Source organism: Oryzias melastigma, linkage group LG8 (assembly GCF_002922805.2).
Source record: "Oryzias melastigma strain HK-1 linkage group LG8, ASM292280v2, whole genome shotgun sequence".
In the NCBI taxonomy this organism is placed as follows: Eukaryota; Metazoa; Chordata; class Actinopteri; order Beloniformes; family Adrianichthyidae; genus Oryzias; species Oryzias melastigma.
This window is the reverse complement of record NC_050519.1, coordinates 2,285,863-2,308,018: the sequence shown is the minus strand read 5'-3', so window position 1 is coordinate 2,308,018 and position 22,156 is coordinate 2,285,863. Positions and strand designations below refer to the sequence as shown.

The 22,156-nt window shown below is 37.9% G+C and overlaps 1 protein-coding gene and 1 long non-coding RNA gene across 2 annotated transcripts; one reads left to right on the top strand and one right to left on the bottom strand.

Annotated features, from left to right (window-relative positions):
• Nucleotides 1-2,057: 2,057 nt before the first annotated feature.
• Nucleotides 2,058-3,224, bottom strand: LOC112145910. The gene is made up of 2 exons (XR_002919161.1): nucleotides 2,699-3,224; nucleotides 2,058-2,514 (listed from the first exon to the last, which is right to left on the bottom strand). It is a non-coding gene; the product is annotated as an uncharacterized LOC112145910 (long non-coding RNA).
• A 7,280-nt stretch (nucleotides 3,225-10,504) lies between these two features.
• LOC112145909 (cytohesin-4) lies at nucleotides 10,505-22,025 on the top strand. Its single transcript, XM_024271395.2, has 13 exons — nucleotides 10,505-10,903; nucleotides 11,112-11,173; nucleotides 11,245-11,294; nucleotides 13,842-13,908; nucleotides 15,835-15,953; nucleotides 16,272-16,352; nucleotides 16,756-16,868; nucleotides 16,992-17,140; nucleotides 18,795-18,906; nucleotides 18,973-19,049; nucleotides 19,120-19,191; nucleotides 19,278-19,426; nucleotides 19,508-22,025. The coding sequence occupies exons 1-13, from the start codon at nucleotides 10,801-10,803 to the stop codon at nucleotides 19,581-19,583; spliced, it is 1,230 nt and encodes a 409-aa protein (XP_024127163.1). The 5' UTR covers nucleotides 10,505-10,800; the 3' UTR covers nucleotides 19,584-22,025.
• Nucleotides 22,026-22,156: the final 131 nt, after the last annotated feature.

Sequence of the window (22,156 nt, the reverse complement as noted above, 5' to 3'; positions counted from 1 at the left end):
AATGATTTCCCACAATACCCCCCATTTCTGCTTCCTGATAGTGACATGTCATTTTAGTTGATGGTGATTGTTTTCATTTTTCTTTCTGATTTCTAAAATCTTGTTTTTTAGTATTTGTTTTACTTTTTGCAGCTCAGACTGACTATAAAGCTCTCTAAGCTAAAGTATTTATTCAGAAGAATGGAAACGAGATGTTGTGGAATCTCGGATAAAAGACGTGATCCCACTTGAGAACCGTTGAATGCCGACGTTTAGTCTCATGTCACATTTTTACTTGACAAACAAGAAAACATCTAAGAAGGGAGTTTATCAGCGGAGCTGTTTTTCTGCTGGAAAAAATGCTGTTTAATGAACCACTGACTCCATTTTTTTTTTTTTTTCCTTTGCTGCTTATTTTTCAGTTTGAAGGCGCTTCGGGGGGAAATGCTGTCCTCATGAAAATACATGAGGTTCAAGCAGTTAAGTCGACATCACACTGATTGGGACGAAGCCTTCGGAACGAGCTGGCCTTCCTCCTCCGAGGCCAAGCGGCGCAAACTCCACTTTTGCATTTCTAATCAAGTCATGACAACTGGGGCGTGAAAGGGAAAACCGATCCTGACACCTCCTTTATGACTCCAGACTGTTTGGGTCGAGACTCCGCCATCATCTCCGCACAAAGGAAGAGCCTAATTTAGCTCAAGCTGGACATAATTAATGCAGGCTGTAGACTCAAGCTGGGATGGAGGGAAGACACTTTTAAAGGCCCCATGAATATTTCACTTATTTAATAACTTCAGCCAAACACCAGAACTTGTTCACTTTTTAACATCTATTAGGAGAAATCAGCGGAGGCATGGAGAATTTATTCAGAAAGTAAGTGAAACTACGCTTAAGATCCAATTAGCACACGCCGAGTTCCTGCCTCTTCTTGATCTCGCTCTCTGTGAAACTTCATCTTGACATTTTTGGGCCCGGCGAGGCGACGGCGAGCAGAGCTTCTTTCATCAGAGAAATTAACACGAAGGCACAAATTAAATGGAGATAAGCGTCAGAAGTGTGCGTCCTGAAAGGGGAGCGTTTATCTGATGGCAGGAGCAGCTGCTTCCTGTCAGAGCGGATTAAAAATCGTGGGGAGAGGCCTCACTTATCTATTAGGAGAGGGGAATGACGAGCACCTGAATCACAAAGGAGCAGGACGCCTTTTCCCACACAAAGACCTTCGCAACAGGTGCTGCTAAACGTGTGGGGCGGCCATGTTTTATTAGGCCACGATTATCCCTGTAATTATTTTCTTTCAGGTTTCTGAAGGATTTATTGATTCACATTTAATGTTGTTTTTCTACCAAACATGAAGCAGAAAATAACTTTTACACTCTTTCACTAGGGCTGGGTTGAAAAATCTATTAATCAATTTAAGCTTAATATATCAACAATCGATTCACAAGATATAAATCAATTTAGCACACAAAGCTAAAGTCCGCTAGCTTGATGCTAACGTTCAATAGAATTTCCCATAGGACGGCTAATGCTAACGCTCGGTTGTCCCAAAAAATACCTTACTGGCTAAATCTGAACATCTTTATTTACTTACAGGCTTTAATTTTCCAAACGCTTTTAAAGAAATAATTCTAAAGTAACTATTTGTGGTGTAAAACTTCGTTTTTTCCCCTCATACTGTTGTCTTCTTCTTGGATAAAGTGTACTTCTTCTATAGCGCGATCGCCACCTAGTGGCCAAACTGGAACGTTGTTAATGTTAATGATCTGAACATTTTTGTTAGAACTTTTAGAGAATCCATGTGTAGCACCCATCCCATGTGGCTGGGTAAATAACTCGTTTATTATAATGGTAGCACTATGGGCGGGCTCCTGGGTAAATTTTTAACAGATTTATGGTTTAAACAAAAATACCACAACTTGAACTTTAATATAAGAAAATTTGGCGGTGCCTCCACTTAACAGGAATTTTGAAATAAAAGAATATATCCTATTAAGAATAGTTTTACTTTACAGATAATAACCTTATGATTTTTTTCCTTTCAATAATGATTCACAAATTAATAGACACACCCAGTGTAAAAGGAAATGATGAACTTTTAGTGAACTTGAAGGAAAACAAAACAACAAAATTTTACAATAATACAGAGTTCTGTTCGGTCTTGTTTGTTTTTTCTCTTTTTACATTCAAATACAAAATTTCTGCTCTCCCTGAAATTTGTAGTCAGTTTCTGATTTTTGTTGCAGGCCTGAATCGATGCTCGGGAGCGTTGTGGCCAAAAACTGAAAGGCCCTTTCACTTGCTAGGCAAGCTGAGAAAAAAAAAACGTGCACGTACTCACTAGCTGATGCTCAGAGATAGTGTTGGTGTTGGTGGAAACCACTGTAGGCAACGACCGGGTTGACCAAACCGCGTGGCAGGACAGGACAGGACGAGGTGGGAATCTCCCGAGCCTTCTGGTCACGATGAGCTCGAACGGGCGGCACGGGGAGCGGTCTTCTTCCACAGGGTCCAAAGAGGCACGTCTCTGGTCCACTGCATTAAAGTCCGTTTTAGTATTTTAAACATTATTTTTCTCTACTCAACGTAGTGAAGAAAATCAATACCAAACGATTAGCATGCTAACGCTAATCACGATTAGCATTTTGCTTCACGTTGTGGCTTATGAAAATTGTGTCAAACGAGCAGTTAAAACATATCCAACAAAATCATTACTTACATGACAGTTCCACGATTTAAACAAAGGAAAAGATGACTCTGCGTCAACCTCATAAAAATAGTGGCAACTAACTGTTAGACTTCACGTCTCTCCTCAACGGTGTCTGCTGCTCTCTCTCTGCCGGTCAGTCAACTCTTTTTTTCTAGAAAATGCCTCATAGAAACGCCTACTTAGCTGTGATTGGATGAAACCTTATACAGAAAGAAAAAATAACAAATAAAATCTCAGGATTAACCAAATGAAACATACAAGTTAGATTGTGGGGCAAAAGAAAAAAAACTGTACAAGACCCAAAGAAAAATAAAATTGCTTTTCATTTAAACTTGAAAAAACAAAATTGAGAAAACATACAAATGGTTAACAGTTTTTAACAAATTTTACATACTTGTCTTTTAGGAATTATAAAAGTATGTTTAATTATTATTATTATTTTAAACAAAATGTATTTGTGACCTATTTATTTATTTAATAGCTTGTGTATATTTTAGTAGCTAAATCTAATTTTTTTTTGAAAATTTAGACTGGGCTACACATGTAACACTAACAATCTCATTATTTTACTAATGCATTTGACAATATGTGATTGTATCAGATTAATATAAATATATTCAAATTAAATAATAGATTTTTGATGTATTTCTGAACAAATGCAAATACATTTGTAAACTTAAAATTGAATTGAAGAATCGAAAGAATCTGAAAAATCGAATTGAATCGTTTCTGGAAATTATTACCGATACCCAGCCTTATTTATAAGAAGTGAAAAAAGTTATTTTTTTTAATTTCCTTGGCATCAGAAGTTCCTAATATGTTCATATCCAATGTTATATTGCTACTTATAGCTTGAGCCAGGGATCTATGTATTTATGTTTCACAATATACTGGTAAAAATGTGTGAGCAACAGGGGAACGCCACTTTAAACTTTAAACCACTGTTTAAAACCTTCAAATATTATTTCCAACATTTTTTCCCACTTAGCTTCCAAATGATGCTGGAGGAGTTAGGAGATGATAGATTGAAATGAATAGCTTGTACTTTTAAATTCAAGACAATAAACTTTATTGATCCCAATGGAAACTGGTGGTAGAGCAACACATCCAAAGACGAGTTCCCCGGAGGTGAGAAGCAGCTAATCAGATCAGGCAGCGCATGACGAAGTACTGGATACGACCTCTGTCGCAGTAGATGTACAACCAAAAATATATAAGATATTTAAGCAACATTGATTCACAAATATGAAAGATCTGCACGCACAGCGCCCCCACGCTGGGCTAGGCCTGTTTTTGCACAGCGCTTCACAGCACAGTCTGAGGGAGCACGAAGAGTTCACAAAAAAACTAGGGAAAGAGTTCTGGAGAGGGGAGGAATTTGGGTTTCCATGACAACCAGCTCAGCTCAACACACTTTCAGCGGATTTGTTTTGGTACAGCCGAGGGAGAGTGTCCTCGACCTGGGAGGAGTGGCTCCTTCCAAACGTTAACTAAACTTGTTGTCATTGTAGACTTAACTTGTTTGGAATGTTTTGTGAAGTTTGTGCTAACAAAAGATATTTTTCCAATATTGTGGAAAAAAAAAATCACACTTTTCTATAAAATGGCTGCCGAGATGTTAGTTTTTGTGGCCATCCCATAATAATTTCAAAACTTCCTCTGGATAGTCACAGCTTTTGAAATATTTTTTGAGCTTCATAAGATATTTTAATCTTATTCATTTCTTGATGTGACATCTTTTTTTTCACTATATCAAAAATTCATTTTCATTGAGAATTTGGGTGAGTTTTTGAGTTCTCTGCAGAGGAGAATTCTTGCTCAAGGGCGCCGTAGAAATGAGGAATTGTGACAACATTCCGGTCCTTGCAGTCCAGGACTGATTTTAAATTTTAAATGCTAAAAATGATTCTAATTACTGTAGTTTGACACATTTTAGCTGTTTCCTTTCGTCTTTTCTTGTGCTAAAAGTGTAAATGTGCAGATTAGGAGCTCCTGCGCCTTATTGCATGTTTACAAAGTTTCGACAGAATCAAACAAGCATAGAGAGGATTTGCTCTTTACCACCGCGACAGCTCACTCTTCAGAATCCAGGTCGGATTCATTTCTGATTCTGGTACATGCTCAAAGCAAACGTAGAGATTTGAGGTTTGGTTTCCAGAACAACTGGAAATAAAGTGGTTTCTTGACATCCTTCCAGACAGATCAATACCATAAAAGGGATTCTTTATTTGGCAATATTTCTGTTTGAAACAGTTCAAGTTTTGTGTATATTTTGCTTATTCTTTCTAAGAAAGCATCTTCAAAGAAAACACAAATGGATTCAAAGGTGAGGTCTCTGTTAGCATGAAACTGTTGAGATATATTGTCTTGTGACTGTGAGAGTCTGTAAATGAATGCATGATCAGACACTGTAAGGCTCTGCTCCATCTGCTCAATGCCCACAGCTCCCTGCAGAAGGTGGATCAGCCTTTTTTACCCTAACCTCTCTAATCTTACAAGGCAACATTAGCATTGCAGATATGAGGTTACTATGGGAGCTGAATGAGACACCAGGACTCCGGATGAGGGGCTGCATGGGGAAAAGTACATCAGGTTTTCTCCTAAATTGGAGGACGGCTGCTGCGTCTGAAGCCTCACAACAAATCAAAACACTTAGAGAGCTTGTTTGTGAAAGCGGGGGGATCTTAAATGGCATAAATTGGAATGTACGGCGTCTCAATAATTACTTATATGGAAAACGATATTTCTGCTTCAGCGTGAAACATCTGCGGTTTGGGCTGCGGGCCCTGAATTAAGACCCGTTCTCACTTATTGGTCGGTGATGTTCATCGTGGAAACACTTCAACTGTGAGAGACAGAATGTGAGAAGAAAGAATCCAGGAAATCACATCGTTTGATTTAGATTAATGACTGAAGTCAAAGGTTTACTGGATCGAACCATATTTTGGTCCATTCATCCATGCAGATCTCCTCAAGAGCTGTTGTGTTTTGGGGGCTTTTGCTTGGCAACGTAGACTTTGAAACTTCTTCACAGATGCTGAGGTCCAGAGACTAGCTAGAGCCCTCCAGAACTTTGAAATGCTTTTTATGCAGCCACTCTTTGTTGCCATGGCGATGTGTTTGGGATCATTGTCATGGAGGAAGATCTTCAATGTTCTCACAGATTTAAGGAGATTTATGTCCAAAATCTCATGATTAAATTTACTCTCCTGTCCTCTTTTCAGAAAGGCAGCTCCAAACCATGATGCTACCACCCCTGTGCTTCAGCATTGTTCCTCCTCTTTCATGGATCTTTCGTGGATCTTGTATTTCTTCCATTTTCTATTAATTTCTCCAACAGTTGATCTGATCTCTTCAAGCTCCTGCTTATTGTAGAGTGGTTAATCCCAGTCGGGTTTGGGTCTACAATCTTGTTTTTGGTGTCCTTCGACAGCTCTTTGGTCCTGGTGAAGAGGTTGCTGTACAACACTTTGATCTACAGCAGATACATTCATCAACGAGCTAAATCTAATTTAAATGGCATAAGGAATAACATCGAACTGCTGGATCTAAAGCACGAATCCTGAAAGTTTCAAAACGGTTGCTGAATTGATTGACTAAACGGTTTATTGATGATGTATATACCTTGAATAGAACTTGGGAGTTGTCATGGAAACCTGATTTCCGAGCAGTAGGGACAATTATTCACCAGAGTTAAAAAAAAAAAGTCTAAAGTGAAATGAAAGTGTTCATTTGCAGTTAAATAGAGAGAAACGGATCAGACTTTGGCCTTTACTAATGAAATCTTGCACTAATTGGCGTCACGTGTCGTTTAGTGTTCGCTGGAGCTGTACTGTTGATCCGACATCCGGACAGCCGCTCCGCTCTGATAACTTTACCCTGATCGCCGGTTTTCCCTCCGCCCGCATCCTGAACAAAACATTTGTCATTATGAAGCAGAGAATAGAAAGACGGGAGCCATTACGGATGGATCAAAGCATGGCAGGCGGAACCGGCTGCAGATGGCAAATTACCTCGTCTCATAACAGACTCCACTGATGATTGGCAGCGGAGGGAAAGCGGCCTAATTTGAAAAAGGTCATCGTTGAACAATCCATCAGAACGCAGACGTGTTTCTGCCAGCTGGTCTGCTCCCCAAACACCTCGTCTCTAAGCAGACCTGGTGGGCGGAGACTCCAGAGAGGCGTGTAGAACATCTGAGTGGGCTCACTCCTCGAATACTTTAAGGCCCAAAGCGCTTTACTCCATTCACACACCTTCAAACTCCACTCCCAAACACTGGCGGGGCCTGAAACTGCTTCAACACAGGCGAGAAGAGGGAATTCTCATTCTCCGATCAGAGGTCGACCGCTCTACCCCTGCACCGCAGATGAACATTGGACTGACTTCTTAAAAGATTACAACAGTCTTAAAGGAATGTTGTTACCACTGATTGTACATGAGAACTGGATTAAGCGACCACAAACAGGAAGTAGCTGCTGGCTCCAAGGAGCCAATAGACTTCTAGAGAAATAAACAGCTGTCATTCTATTGGTCAGAATATCTGTTCTCAGGCGATGAGACACGCCCACCTCAGATTTGTATAAATCAACCCCCCCCCCCCCAAAAAAAAAGATAAAATTAAACTTTGATTATTTTTTGGTATTAATTCTAGTATTAAGCCCACAAATCATTAACATTAACAAATCATTAAATATAAAAGAAAAATTACTTTTTACAATTACTGTTTTACATTAAATAATATTTATGTGATTAAACACAAACTAACTCACACGATAAGTCGTTCAAAAACACGTTTGTGAACAATTCTTTGATTCACAGCAGATATTTTAATGAAATGTATCACAGATTTTACAAAGTGAAAATCTATTAAAAACAAACATTTTACAAAGACTATTCATGAATCCTCTGCGTAATTAAATAAAATAACATTAGGGCTGGGAATGCAACTAACTAATTGCAAACCTGGAAAAAATTTTTATCGCTATAATTTTATTTTTTTACCAGTATTTTCTGACCGCTTATCTTTTTTTTTTACCTATGAGTAATCACAATATGAAATCACACAAATCTGTACATTTAGAACTTTTATTTATAACTAGTGCTGTCAACTATTAAAAAAACCCAGATTAATCACATTTCTGTGCTGTTATTAATCACAATGTTTTACTAAAAACAATATAATAAAGTTCTAAAAGCCGATTGATTGACTATTTATTTCATAAGTGTCTATGGTAAAAGTGAAATATTACCAAACGAAATGTTTTATGGTTCAAGGAAGCTTGAACCACTGAGGCAAAGCGAAAGACTGTTTTGTAATTAATTTGCAATAATAAATATTAAAATGTTAATTTTTTTTTTTATTAATCGCGTGCGTTAAGGTTTTAACCTTCACAACCCTTATTAAAATGTTTTTTTCTCCACTAAAATTGTTCAAACACAATGCATTGTGGTCTAAATTCCCCAATAGTGAGCATCACGTAGAGACTTCTGGGAAATTTCTAAGGCATTGAGTTTTAGAATTGCAGGTTCGGACAGCAGTACAAGATGACAAACGTAGGAAGTAGTGCAGCAGTTGGACTAAGTATCTGCTTCCCTCCTCCTCACACACATTCACTGAAGGCTGCTCAGCTGCAGGAAATCTCTGGATCAGCTGCTGAACGCGTCCGTCTGCCTCCACTTCCTCCCGCGTACAGGAAGTGGCAGCGAGCAGCTGTTTACCAAAACAACTAACCTGACAGAAGCTGAAATCCCCTCGAAGCAAACGAACGATAAAACCCGACAGATAAACGCTCGATTTCTAGCACCGTGTCTGATTCAGAAAAATGAGGTTTTCATCAGTAAGCAGGAAGTTACATCTCTGATCCAACGACAGACTGAAGTCTGAGATCAAAATTGAGTTTTTAAATGAAAACATGAGTCAGAGAGGTTGACGACAGGAGGAGTCATCCTCCACTGTAGTGATGACGAACTGAGGAGTCAGCGGTGAAGGTCAGAGATGTTTGTTATGAGCTCGGCTGATGCAGCTGAGAGGATTCTGTTGGGAGGACCACTTCAGACCACAAGAGGTTTGTGAACGCACCACACAAGCAGGACAACAAAAGAACCTCCGAGTCCTGCCTCAGAAAGGTTCGATTTTCAACCTCTTGATGCATAAATGTATTTGTTACGTCCACTATGGGTAAACCTGCTTCACCAATGAGGATGAAAGGAACACAGTTTATTAAATGAAGGAAATCCTGTGTCCTGAAATGAGAACAAAATCAAATAACTAGTGTTCTGGTCCAAACAAGATCATAAACCAAAGGGATTTGAACCTTAGCTGAACATAAAATAAGTCAGGGAGACTGATGGTAGACCTTAGCAGCTCCCTGCTAATGGCTGTCTAACCAAAAAAATAAAATAAACAAAGCCTGCAAACTAAGACTACTAAGGTCCAACCCCAAACCAAAATAATTAAAAACTCAGCAGTCTAAGGCCCAATCCGAATTTTACCTTCCCCCTTCCTCTTCATTTAGCCCTCCAAATTAAGAGTTATGAAAAACTGTCATATTTTAGACGTAGCTTTTGTTGATGACATCATCAATAATCGCCAGTCCGCCAGCTTTAGCGCAGAGCTTCCAGCAATTGAAAATACATCAAAACAACAGTTTTATAACTTCAAAAAGGTCATCTTACAACAAAAAGTTTTTAATTACATTTAAATGTAAATATCTGTGCTTCAGAGCGCACTCAAGTGCAGAAGAGCGCTCTCTCAGCGCAACGCGGATTAGCCTCATTTGGAGGGTCTTGTTTAAAAGAAACTACATTTCCTCGACACAATTACACTTAAACTCCCCCTTCAGATGGAGGGGAAGGGAAAAGGGATAGGGAGAGGGAAGAATTCTACTGAGGAAAGAAAGAAAAAAAACCCAAATGCCACGCCGCCCACCGCGCCGCCCGCCGTGCAGCCTTCTACTCCCTGCCTGCCTCGGTGAGGCCTCCTCTGTCTAAAATAGCCAACAGGTGCCAATTAAGGCACATTGGCCACACCCACCAGGTGAGCAGAAGGACTGGATGGTGAAAGGTCCAGCAGCAGCAGCAGGAATGACCTTCATTTAAAAGCAAAAACACAAGTAATATATATAAATGCATTATTCTAAGGGAGGGGTCGGCAACCTTTAGCAGTAAAAGAGCCATTGAGACTAGTTTTCTACTGATCAAAACCTAGAAGGAGCTGCATAAATGTACTTTAGCCTTTAAGACATTTGGGTCATTCAGTACCATTTTTTCAAACAATAAATATGAATTATTCCTATTGTTTGGCATGATCAAAAGCAAAAATATAAAAAGAAACAAGCATCTCTCAAAATGTGATTTCTTTTTACTAATTTTTACCTTTTAGTAGGTAAAAATTAGTAAAAATAGTAAATGCCGAATTAGCCAAAAAGCTAGCTCGTTGCTTGATCACTAGCTAAACTCCAAAATAGCCCAAAATTCCTTAGTAAACAAAGTTAGTAAAAAATGTTAGCCTGTTGCTAAAATAAAAGCTACACTCTAAAATTAGCTTAAAAAAAATCTCAGTAGATAACAAATTACCCAAAAACTTTAGCTTATCACAAAATTTTTAGCTAAACTAGATATTAGCATAAAATTCTCAGTAGAGGCCAAATTAGGAAACAAAAAAAAAAGCTAATTTGTTGCTTAATTACTAGCTAAACTCCAAAATAGCCTAAAATTCCTTAGTAAACTAAATTACAAAAATAAAAAAACTTGCTACTAAATTATTTTTCTTCAGCCAGAGGGCCACCATGGAGAGATAAAAGATCCACATCAGGGGTCTGCAACCTGTGGCTCCAGACCCCTGATCTAAGGGTTAAATGGAAGAACTTGATCTTTATTTTAGCTTCATCTGTTTTAAATTTAAATAAAACTTTTCTGAGCCACAAGAAGGAAGGATGTTGGTTAAAATCCTGCTATGTTTATGTAATTTCTCATTTTAATGTAACAAATTTTAGCATAAATTTAAAAAAGTTATCTTTAGAGGTTTCATTTTGGCACATTTAATTTAAGCTAAAGCCTGGTTACGTTTTGCACGAAGTTCAGCCCCTTTGTGGTTGATCTACATCAGAATGTTTGGCGCCGACCTCCTGACAGTCTACTTCCCGTGCAGCCGTCAGTCGCTCTGCAGAGGCATGGCAGTGAGCAGAAAAGACAGCTTCCTGTGGGGGAAAGGTAAGAAAAATCTTCTTTTTGAGCATTTTCATAACAAAAACTAAAGAAAATAACCTTGTTTTTGGGTGTTTTAATGTAAACTTATATTTGAGTTCACATATCAGTGACAATTCCACCTGATTTCTTAAAAAAAAGATACAGCTTCACCCTAACCACCTCTCTGAGTTCAGAGAAATGTCTAAAGGTGAAGTTCTCTGCTGCTCCACAGCTAAGATGAAAGGTGAGAGGAGGACAGGTGACAACAGGGACGAGCTGCCGGACGACAGACGGGTACGGGGGCAAATATTTACTTGTAGAAATGTGTTTTCTGGCCTCCTCACGGCTGCTGTCGTCTCTCACAGAGGTCGGAGGTCGATCGCTGCAAGCCTGACCTTCACATGTCCGAGCACAGGTGAGTCAGACTCGTCATTCTTTGGATTTAAGTCACTTTTCAACCGTTAACACGATAGATGCAGTAGATTTTGAAGCAGCGAAAAGCGCGGCGCTTTTCGCTGCTTCAAAATCTACTGCATCTATCGTGTTAATTGTTAAAAAGTTACCTCACGTTACAGAGTTTGTGTCATCTCTTTCTTTTTCTTTTTTTGTCTTTCATTCACACTGACTAAAATAGTCCTCATGACATTTTAAGATCACATTTCGCATGTTCGTGTGGCTGCAAGAGCCGGCTGAGAAAAGGGTTTGTGCAAAACCTCAACACACCCACCAGACGAAAAGTGACACACTTGATGGAGCGAAAGAAAAAAAGAGGTTTCAATCCAATCTCACAACTTATATAGTGTTTACATCACATCCGGGCAAAAGGAGAGCGAAACAAAAGGGATTTCAAACACCTGTCATCCTGGGTAACCATGACAACCATGGGATGTTGTTTGTAAATCTGCAAAGTAAAATGATCACATCAATATTTTTTGGTTTTAGGATAAATAAAGATATGTCTAATTTTTAAATGCAATTTTTTAACTTTTAAATTCCTGTATTTATAAATGTAACATTTACTAACTAAATATTTTGTTACCAAGATAAATATTTATTTAGAAAATACATACTAAATATTTAGATGTGACATAAATGTTTAGGTCTTGTAACTAAATATTTAGTTAGAGCTAGAGCTAAATATGTAATTATCTTACTAAATATTTCGTTTTCAAATAAATATTTATTAAAAATGATCAAATATTTAGTTTGGAGCTATATATTTAATTATTTTAATGATTTAATTAATTTTAAAATCATTTTACAAAAAATATTTTGTCTTTAAATAAATATTTATTTATTTTTGCTAAATATTCAGTTTTAAACTAAATATTTAGTGAAAAAAATAAATAGGTATTTAGTTTGGAGCTAAATATTAAAATATTTTAATTATGTAATTTCATTTAATAATTTTACTATATATTTAGTTTTAGTTTTTAGTTAGTTTTTAAATTAAATATTTCGTAAAAAAAAATAGATATTTAGTTTGGAGCTACATATTTAATTATTTTAATTTAAGTTAATTATTTTAAAAACTATTTATTGTTTAACTTAATATCAATTTATTTTTTACTAAATATTTAATTTCAAACTAAATATTTAAGTCATGTAACTAAATATTTAGTTTGGAGCTAAATATGTAATTATTTTAATTACTTAATTAAACTAAATTTTAATATTTTACTTAATATTTTTTTTTTTTTTACATTTTTTTTATTAAATATTTTAGTCATGTAACTAAATATTTTGTTGGGAGCTAAATATTTAATTGTCTTACTAAATATTTAGTTTTAAACTAATTGTTTCTTCACTATATATTTAAATCCAAGCTAAATATATAGTTAAAATCTAAACTAAAGATTTATTTTATTTAAATTATTTATTTATTTATTAAATTTATTGATTAAAATATTTTATATTAAAGTAAAAATTAAGCCTAGAACAAAATACTTGGCTTGAAATTAAATATTTAGCTTGCGAACTAAATATTTAGTAAGTTAATGTTACATTTATAAATACATTATTTTAAAAGGTGAAATGATGCATTTGAAAAATTGCACCTATTTTTCTCCTAAAAGGTGCTAACCAAAGAAATTGATGCTAAAATGTAACTTTGCAGATCAAAGAACGCCCCAAACACAACAGGGACGTTTGCACCTAAAAGCCGCTGATTTAGTATGAAAAAGAAAAAAGCACAGAGACACAAAAACATTCAAATTCCAACAATTCTGTCCTGCAAAATGTTGATAAAACCGTTAAAGTCCCACTCTGATCTTTTTTTGTTCTATTTTCAAAGCGTTTTTTTTTCACAATTTTTGCCGTTTTTTGCCCAAAAAGGGCGAAAGGACATAGTTTCTGCAGAGCGGCAGGAGTTCATTACAAATTCATTTCTGAGTCATGGAGAGGGCTCCCTTCTCCTCCTGCTTGTTGAGAGCTCTCTGTTTACACTCCCCTGCTAGCATACAGCTCCTAACATTAGCAGTGCAACAGTAATGTCAAACCTTTCTCTCTGTACAGTTTTAAGTCAAATAACAGCTCAGACGAGGGAACATGGATTTATTTGTCTACCTCAGAAATGGGGCGGAGCATGATGCTTGTGGCCCCGCCCACTGTAACTTCTACATCACAATTTTTTTTAAATGGCAATTTTTCATCTTTGTCTGATTCATAACATAAAGAAAGACTCAAAATGCCATTTCAATTTTAATTGTCTTTATAAATTAAAAATATGAAAAGTAATTTTTTTTTCAAATCAATTTTTAAAGACTTAAATCTATAAATAAGACAATTTGTGTCTTCACTCAGTGCAAAAGCTGCATCATCTCAGTCATTTCCAGGACTTCATGGTGCATTCATGACCCTCTGGACATCTGAACATCCACACTTTATAAGAGTTCTTTGCAAAAGTAAAACATGTATTTGACAAACAAAAAGGATGGACTCACGTTCATGCGTTGTGTTGCAGGAAAAGTGTTGTGAAGAACAGGAAGTTTCTTCGTGGGAAAAAGAAATTTAACATGGACCCTAAAATGGTGAGTGTCTCAAACAACGTTTATCGTCAAACAACGTTTATCGCCAAACAACCTTCAGACTGGACGACAGAGAAGCTGCAGCGCAAATGGACCATGAAGATCAAACCTGCTTTTCCTGTTTGATGAGGAACACTTTCATTCCTGATGTTGCTCAGAAACTGCATTAAAAAAACAATCAATCCTCATACGAACAAACACTACAATGGCATGTTTGGGGCATTCGGCCCCTTTGATTGACCCAAACTTTGCCTCCTTCAGTTGCGTTTGTTCACTTCCGTCTACTCTCAAAGGTGCAATCGTAAAATTGGAACAAACCAAATGAAAGGGAGGCGTTTTTTAGCTATTCAGCCACCTCAATAAACTCGAACATCACTATTTAATCTCTTTCTAAAGAGTCTAAACAGCAGTTATCTTGGACTAATGAAGAAATTCATCAATCCTTAACAAGTTATGCTTAAATTCTCAAGAAAAAGTCCCACACCATCATTCTTCTTCCACCAAACTTCATCGAACAAAAACACTAAAACTTTCCATCCACTCTGACCAAAGCTTCAATGAAATGCTCAGCCATGGAAACCCTTATCATGAAACTCCTTCCACAGATTTTTCTTTTAATTAATTCAGTTAAACTCAATGTTATTTATATAGCTGCATTTTATTAATAATTACACAACATGGTCGTCTCATTAGGCTTCACACGGTAATTGTCCAAAAACATAAAATCAATCATAAAATATAAACAATGACTCGTTGCTAAGCTAAACTGAACTGGGCATCCCACCTTCTCGGAAAGTGGTGGAGAAAAAAAGAAGAAACCACATAAGGAGGGATTCTCTCCCAGGGCGGACAGGTGAAGAATTAGCTTATCTAACTCCACAACTACGTATCTGAATCGTGTAGCAGATGGGCTCGGGTGGGTGTTGAGCCAGAGGCGAGGTTCACAGCCAAGAACAGGAGCACAGACGAGCCACCTGGAATCTGGAATCTCTGCCGCTCCCCGGGGGGAAAGAGGAACAACACGTGAATCCCACTGCATCAAACAGAAGCCTGGAGAACTAAATGGACAATAAATGATAAAGAGTGGAGGAGTCGATAGAAGTAGAGGATAGAGGGCTTTCCCAAGCTTCTAACGTCTATCAGTTCACAACTATTTAAAACAAATACGAAGATATGAAATTTTAAGTTTAATTTTCTTTATGTATGTCCTCCATCAGCAGAGAAATGCCACAAGAAGATGCTGGAAACACCAAAAACACAATTTTTGCCATAGAGGATCTTTAGTGTGAAGGACTAAGTAAATGTGTTCACCACAGTGACCCGTTTTGAAACATCTTGGGGTTCAATTCTATGCTGTGTGACCATAAGCCTGAAGTCAGTGATGGACCAAAAGATGAGACTCCACCTCAGAGGCTACAGCATCCTGCTGACCTGTTTTGGGGATTTTCTCAACTATTTTGATGAAGCTGCTCAGGCAGTTTTTAAATTTACAGCGATTTAAGTTTATAAGTTCAGGGACCTAAACCACCAGCGTTTAAGATTTCTATTCGTCTTCACTCAGTCATCTGCAGGTTTACGAGTTTGCGCTGCACCATTTGCAATTTCTAAAGCAGTGATGCTCAGAGATGTGCACGTACGCCTAAACAAAGAAACAGCGAGAAAAACCACATCCTTTTCCGTGAAGTGGCGCCGAGGCGTCACCGCAGTGACTCTTTTGGGGTCTCTGGTTCAGAGTCCGAGCTGCTGGCAGGCCAGAAGAGGAAATGATTGAAGACTTTCTCAGCTAAAACCTGTTCTGTGAAGCAGATGTGGTCAGAAAAACATGTTTGGGCTTTTTTATGCAGATGAAACTGTTTTATTCTGCCACCTTCATCTGAAGTGAAACTACAGGTGAAGACTCACATCAGACTCCGCCCCTTTCTTCTGCAGGGCATCAAGTACCTAGTGGAACACGACCTTCTGGAATGGCGAGCCGATTCAGTGGCGGAGTTTCTCTACAAGCAGGAGGGGCTCAATAAGACGGCCATCGGCAACTTTTTGGGAGAAAGGTGCGAAAACCGAGAACTTCTGGTACAGAGCACAGCAGGAGAGTTCTGTTGCCGTGGTTACAGGCCTTCGCTCCAGGGAGGAGCCAAAGCACAGCAGAGAGAGACGACATCTTTGTAACAAACTCAGACACTGAACTAGATTTTACTTCATATTCAGCTATTTTGAGCTAATATTAGATAGATAGATCAGTTTGAATTTGGAGCCAGTTTGTTCTCTCCAAGTTCTAACATTCAACCACTTTGGCCTCTGTACCTTTGTTTTTCCAACGCTTTCACAAAGTCTCTGCGCTTCACATCTTTATCTTCATTTTCTTTCAGGGACAAAATGCATCTGGACACCTTGAAAGCTTTTGTAGCTCTGCACGAGTTCTACGACCTGAATCTGGTGCAGGCCCTGAGGTTTGTCAAAGCTTTAAAGCTGCTTTTACCAGCACTGTAAGAACATTTCTCATGATACTTTATTTGAAGACACTTATTATTTAAAAGCAAACTTGTGGTTGAGTCTTATTTTTGTTTTCCACTAAAATCACCATGAATTTGTTTGGGTTATAGCAACTTGTTTTTGAGATACAGTTGCGGTTCCTAAAGATCTGATCATTAAATAATATGTATTTTCTTTTGTGAAAAATGTATAAATATTTAGATAATTCTTAAATTAAAAAAATAGTGAAATATTGTCTGGTACTGTCTTGGGATATATGGGGTACATATCATGCCAGACTCTAACCAATAAACACCTCTAGTTTTTACGATAACAGATGCAAGTTTTAGGTATTTATTCAACATCTTTGTGAGATTTCAGGCAATTTCTGTGGAGTTTTCGCCTCCCAGGAGAAGCTCAGAAGATTGACAGGATGATGGAGGCGTTCGCAACTCGCTACTGCGACTGCAACCCGTCTGTCTTCCAGTCTACAGGTTAGTTTCTACACTGCTGCTGATTAAAACTGAAAGGACGGAACAGGCTTCTCACTCCTGGTTGGGTGTTAGCGTGTTTCTGGTTAGAGCTCTGCAGCTCACAGATGTGGTTTTCTGCAACAGACACCTGCTACATCCTGTCTTTTGCCATCATCATGCTCAACACGAGTCTCCACAACCCCAACGTGAAAGACAAGCCCAGCCTGCAGCGCTTCGTCTCCATGAACAGAGGCATCAACAACGGCGAGGACCTGCCCAGCGAGCTGCTCACGGTCAGCCGCTTTCACGCTCTCAAGGCCTTAACAAACAGGAAAAAAACTCCTTTTGCATTACCTTTGTCTCATATGGTTTAAAATTTGTTCACCAGCCAGCACTTTTTCATCTCTCAAACAGAAAAACACGAGGAGTAAATTTTAAATCAGCTCTACAAAGTACTTTTTCTAAGTTTCCTTAGAAATTTAGAAGCAACCAGTGTTACTCTTGTCCTGCCAAAATGTTTACTTTTTTAATTAAAAATAAATACATTTTAAAAAGGATTGGCCACTTGAGATGAAACAGCTCTTTTTCAAGAGGATCCAAGTTTACACGAGACCTTAAGAGAGCAGGAGAACATGCACTCAAAGATGAATCCGTTTAGCACAGCAAAAGCTCAAATTACGTTCAAGAAAGTTTTGTAGAGTCGCCATATTTGTTTTAAACCACTTAAAAAACTGCTAATGAATGCATACATAAGGGATATCCAAAGAAAGTTTTGGAATTATTATAGGATGGCTAAAGGACACATGGTTCGGCGGCCATTTTGAGGCAAATTGTAAAATTTGTCGAGTTCTATATTTCTGCACAATACAAAAAAAAAAAAAAAACCTTTGTTCAAGCGATCTTTACTACATTTCACACATATGCCACCGGGTTAAATCTACAACCACAAACAAAGTTTTGTTGACCTTTGACCTCAGAAAGAGGCAGCCATCTTGAACTCCGCCCCCCAAAAATGACCTTTTAGTACCTTTCTACAAATTTAAATTCCTTAAAAATTTCGATCCATCACCTCTTAACTTCTCGAGCTTCATTGAGAAGCTCTTTAGGGAAAAATGTTGGAAATAAAGGTTGTAGGTTTTGAACGGTGTTAGCATGGCGAGCTAGCAAAGTGGTGATTCCATGTTGGTCGCGCATTTTTCACCAGAATAGTGTAAAAACTTGATAGATGAGTCGTTTTCTCAAGCTGAACAAAAGGATATTACATATGGAGTCAATTTAAATTTTAAAGATGACCCTGCCAGGCGCTAACAGTAAACTCTACCGACAGCTTTTACGAGAAGTCAAACAACTTTTATCTTTTGATTATTTTTGGTCTTAGTTAACAAAATAAATTCAATAAATGACATTTATAAATCAAAATTAAAGCTAAGATCTCACAAAAATGTGTTTATAATTGAAAAAACATACAAATTAATATATTGAATTATCCCAAGATAATTCCCACAATTTTACAATTTCAAAGCATGGGAGAACCAGTGACTTTGACTATGTTAAAGTGCAGCAAAACTTTTAAAAATCTTTAAAAAATTGTAAAAGTATCTAAGTTTTGAGCTCAGCTTTAATGAGTTCCAACTAAATAATCATAAATAAACGTACAAGTAGAAGAACGTTCACTTTTAGCTTAGGATGAAACCAACAGTTAAATCAGCGATCAATCCTGCAGAAAAATGTGCACTGAAGGTGTTTCCAAGTGTATTTATTACATATAAATCTAAATGAATATCATATTTTCTCCCTTTATGTGTTGATTTGATGAACAAAGGTCCTCTGAAGAGACACTGTAAGGCAAAAGCAAAGAAAACTTTTTGCTTCCAGTTTTAGGGACTTTTAGCTCAATACGTCACAGAAACCGCTAACACTTGAATCATTTTCTCAAACATCTGACAGAAACTTTACAACAGCATCCGCAATGAGCCGTTTAAAATCCCAGAGGATGATGGGAACGACCTGACGCTGACGTTTTTCAACCCGGACCGGGAGGGCTGGCTCATGAAAATGGGTAAGCTGACGAACCTGAACATTGGTTGAAAGATTTCCTTCTTTAACGGTTCGGTTGCTGTTGAAGGCGGACGCATCAAAACCTGGAAGAGACGGTGGTTCATCCTGACAGACAGCTGCCTGTACTACTTTGAATTCACCACGGTCAGTTTGATTCTCTGAGCGGCTTCACAGCACAAACATCTTGAGTTTGACCTCAACGTTTGTCCTTCAGGATAAGGATCCCATCGGGATTATTCCTCTGGAAAACCTCTGCGTCAGGAAGGTCCAAGACTCCAGCAAACTGGTACAGTCTCTTATTTTGAAATGTAGTTATCTAACATTGAATCGGACGATGAATAAATGAAGGTTTTGCTTCAAATGTTTGAGCAGTTCTGTCTGGAGTTATACAACCCAAAAGGACAGAAGATCAAGGCCTGCAAGACGGAGAACAAGGGCAAAGTGGTTCAGGGGAAACACCAGTCCTATAAGCTCAGAGCAGCCAGCGAAGAAGAGCGGGACGACTGGATGGACGCCATCAGGTGAGGAACCCAAATCTGCAGACCGATTAGAGAAGCCGAAAGTGTCTAATACGTTCAGCTTAAATGTTGTTGTTTTCTCAGAGCGAGCATCACCAAAGATCCTTTCTATGACCTGGTAACGGTCCGAAAGAGGAAGGTCATCGGCAACACCGTGTAGGACGCCATCAGCACCCAGACAAAAAGATTCAAACGCCGATAAGAGTTCTCAGAAAAGCACGAAATGGGAAGTGACATTTGCAGCGTGAGAGAGGAAACGAGAAGTAATGGATGAATGCAGCAATTTTCCCTTCTTCAAGCTTCGCTGATCCGATGGTCGACGCTGACAAACATCTGCAGAACTTTGACGCTTTCGTCGGAATCAAACACAGAAGTAAACCCTTCTCAGCCTCAACATGAAGAAACAGTGAAAAGTATCTGCATGCATTAAGCAGCATCCATTTTCAGCTTCTCTCCAGTTTAGTTTTGTACATTTCTATTAAGCTCCAGCCAGTAGTGGAGTTTTTCAAGCACTTTAACGTTTTTTAACTGTATATAAAAAATATAATTGTTTTGTTTTGAAGTTTTTTAGTCACGATGTTATCCAAAAACATTCAAAGTTGAGTTAAATAAAATGTGAACCAGGCTTAATCAATATTTGGGTTTTCATACACGGAATCTGCATGTTTAGGAGGAAATAGACATAAATGATCAGAAAAATGAGACACATTATTGTGATCAAATAAATTAACTTTACAATGCTGCTCGGAGCTTTAATTTGACACTCCTAAAGTTAATTTATATCCTAGATAAATATATTGTGCGCATTGCTCACAGGTGCTACCCACCCCCGCTAATCGATGCCCCCTTTGACCCGCCCCTATTGGCTGAGCGGCTGCTACACATTCCTCCCCTCCCCCTTGCCATCCACTCAAAGCTACATAACATATTCACACTAAAAAACCCTTTTTTTAAAATGGAGGCTTTTCTGTAGGTTTTATCCCCATAGCAACCATTGTACGTTTTGATCCCTCGGAGAAGCCAAAAAGATCGATGCAACTTTTAGAAGAATCTGCAAAAATAGGATTTGGGATTTTCCTTAGCAACTGAGGTTTTTTGCTAGTCACACCCACATTTCTAATACAGTCATGTCATATGTAATGTTGTTTTTTTCAGCTTGAGCAAACGACTCATCTATCAAATTTTCATAATATTCCGATGAAATGTGTGACCAACATGGAATCGCCACTTTTGCTAGCTCGCCATGCTAACACCGTTCGAAATCTACAACCTTTTTTTCCAACATTCTTTTGTAAATAGGCTCCCAATGATGCCCGATGAGGAAGAAGGTTATAGATCAAAATTCCAAGAAGGAGTTTAAATTTGTAAAAAGTATTTAAATTACTGGCTAAGCGGCTGTTACAAATCCTTTCCCCTCCCCCTCTACTCCTGCCACCTGGTCAAAGCTAAAATATTCACAATAAAAAAAAACTTTTTTTCAAAATGGCCCTTTTCTGTTGGTCTTATCCCCATAGCAACCATTGCATGTTTTGATCATCTGGAGATGCTGAACCCGATCTATGTAACTTTTAGAAGGATCAGCAAAAGTAAGATTTTGGATTTTCCTTAGCAACAGTGGTTCTTTGTTAGCCACGCCAACACTCCTAATAAAACCATTTCATATGTGATATTGTTTTGCTCAGCTTGAGCAAACGACTCCTCTATCAAATTTTCGCACAATTCTGATGAAAAACGTGCAACCACCATGGAAACGCCACTTTTGGAAGCTCGCCATGATAACACCATTCAAATCTACTAACTTTATTTCCAACATTTTTTCTAAATAGAATCCTGATGATGCTTGAGGAGTAAGAAAGTTATAGATCAAAATTCCAAGGAGTCTAAAAGTACTTAAATTACTGGCTGAGCAGCTGCTACACATCCCCCCCTCCCCCTCTACCCGTGCCACCTGTTCAAAGCTAACATGCTCACAAAAAGACTCACTTTTTTTAAAATGGTGGCCTTTTTGTTGGTCTTATCTCCATAGCAACCGTTGGATGTTTTGATCACCTGGAGATCCCAAACAGATCTATGTAACTTTTAGAAGAATCTGCAAAAGTAGGATTTTGGATTTTCCTTAGATAGCGACAGTGTTTTTTTTTTTTTTGTTTGCCATGCCCACATTCCTAATACAGCCATATCATATTTAATATTGTTTTCTTCAGCTTGAGCCAACGATTCATGTAACTAATTTTACAATATTTTGGTGAAAAATGTGCAACCGACATAGAAACGCCACTTTTGCGAGCTCGCCATGACAGAGTGACAGAGTTCATCGAACAAACTAGACAACAGATCACCAGATACACAAATCTGGGTTTACAGTAACATAAACATTGAACTTCAATGAGCTTGCACCATTTTACACAGGTAATTTCTGATCTGATTAAAAGAAATGAGTTATAATTTTGTCTAAATAAAATGGATAATAAAGTTTGGAGCATGAAATGTAATTTATCTTAAATATTTTAACTTGTTTAGTGTATTTTATTTATCAATAGTTGTTTATATTTGTATATCATTGTCGTGTTTGAAGCTGACCAATAAATGACTTTTATACGAACAATGAGTGTTTTTTCTCCAGCAGGTGGTGCTGCATCATCACTTTCGTCCTATGTTCTCAGTGATGCTCTAAAACCTGAGAAGTGTCGTAACGTCTGCCCTCCTCTGGTTTCTCATGGACGTAATATTTCC

Excerpts from the sequence above, each read along its gene's own strand:
- LOC112145909 (XM_024271395.2), top strand. The coding sequence starts at position 10,801 with ATGTTTGGCGCCGACCTCCTGACAGTCTACTTCCCGTGCAGCCGTCAG. Across the intron at positions 11,174-11,244 it reads AGCTGCCGGACGACAGACGG|AGGTCGGAGGTCGATCGCTG; the intron begins GTACGGGGGCAA and ends CGTCTCTCACAG. Across the intron at positions 19,427-19,507 it reads GACTGGATGGACGCCATCAG|AGCGAGCATCACCAAAGATC; the intron begins GTGAGGAACCCA and ends TTGTTTTCTCAG.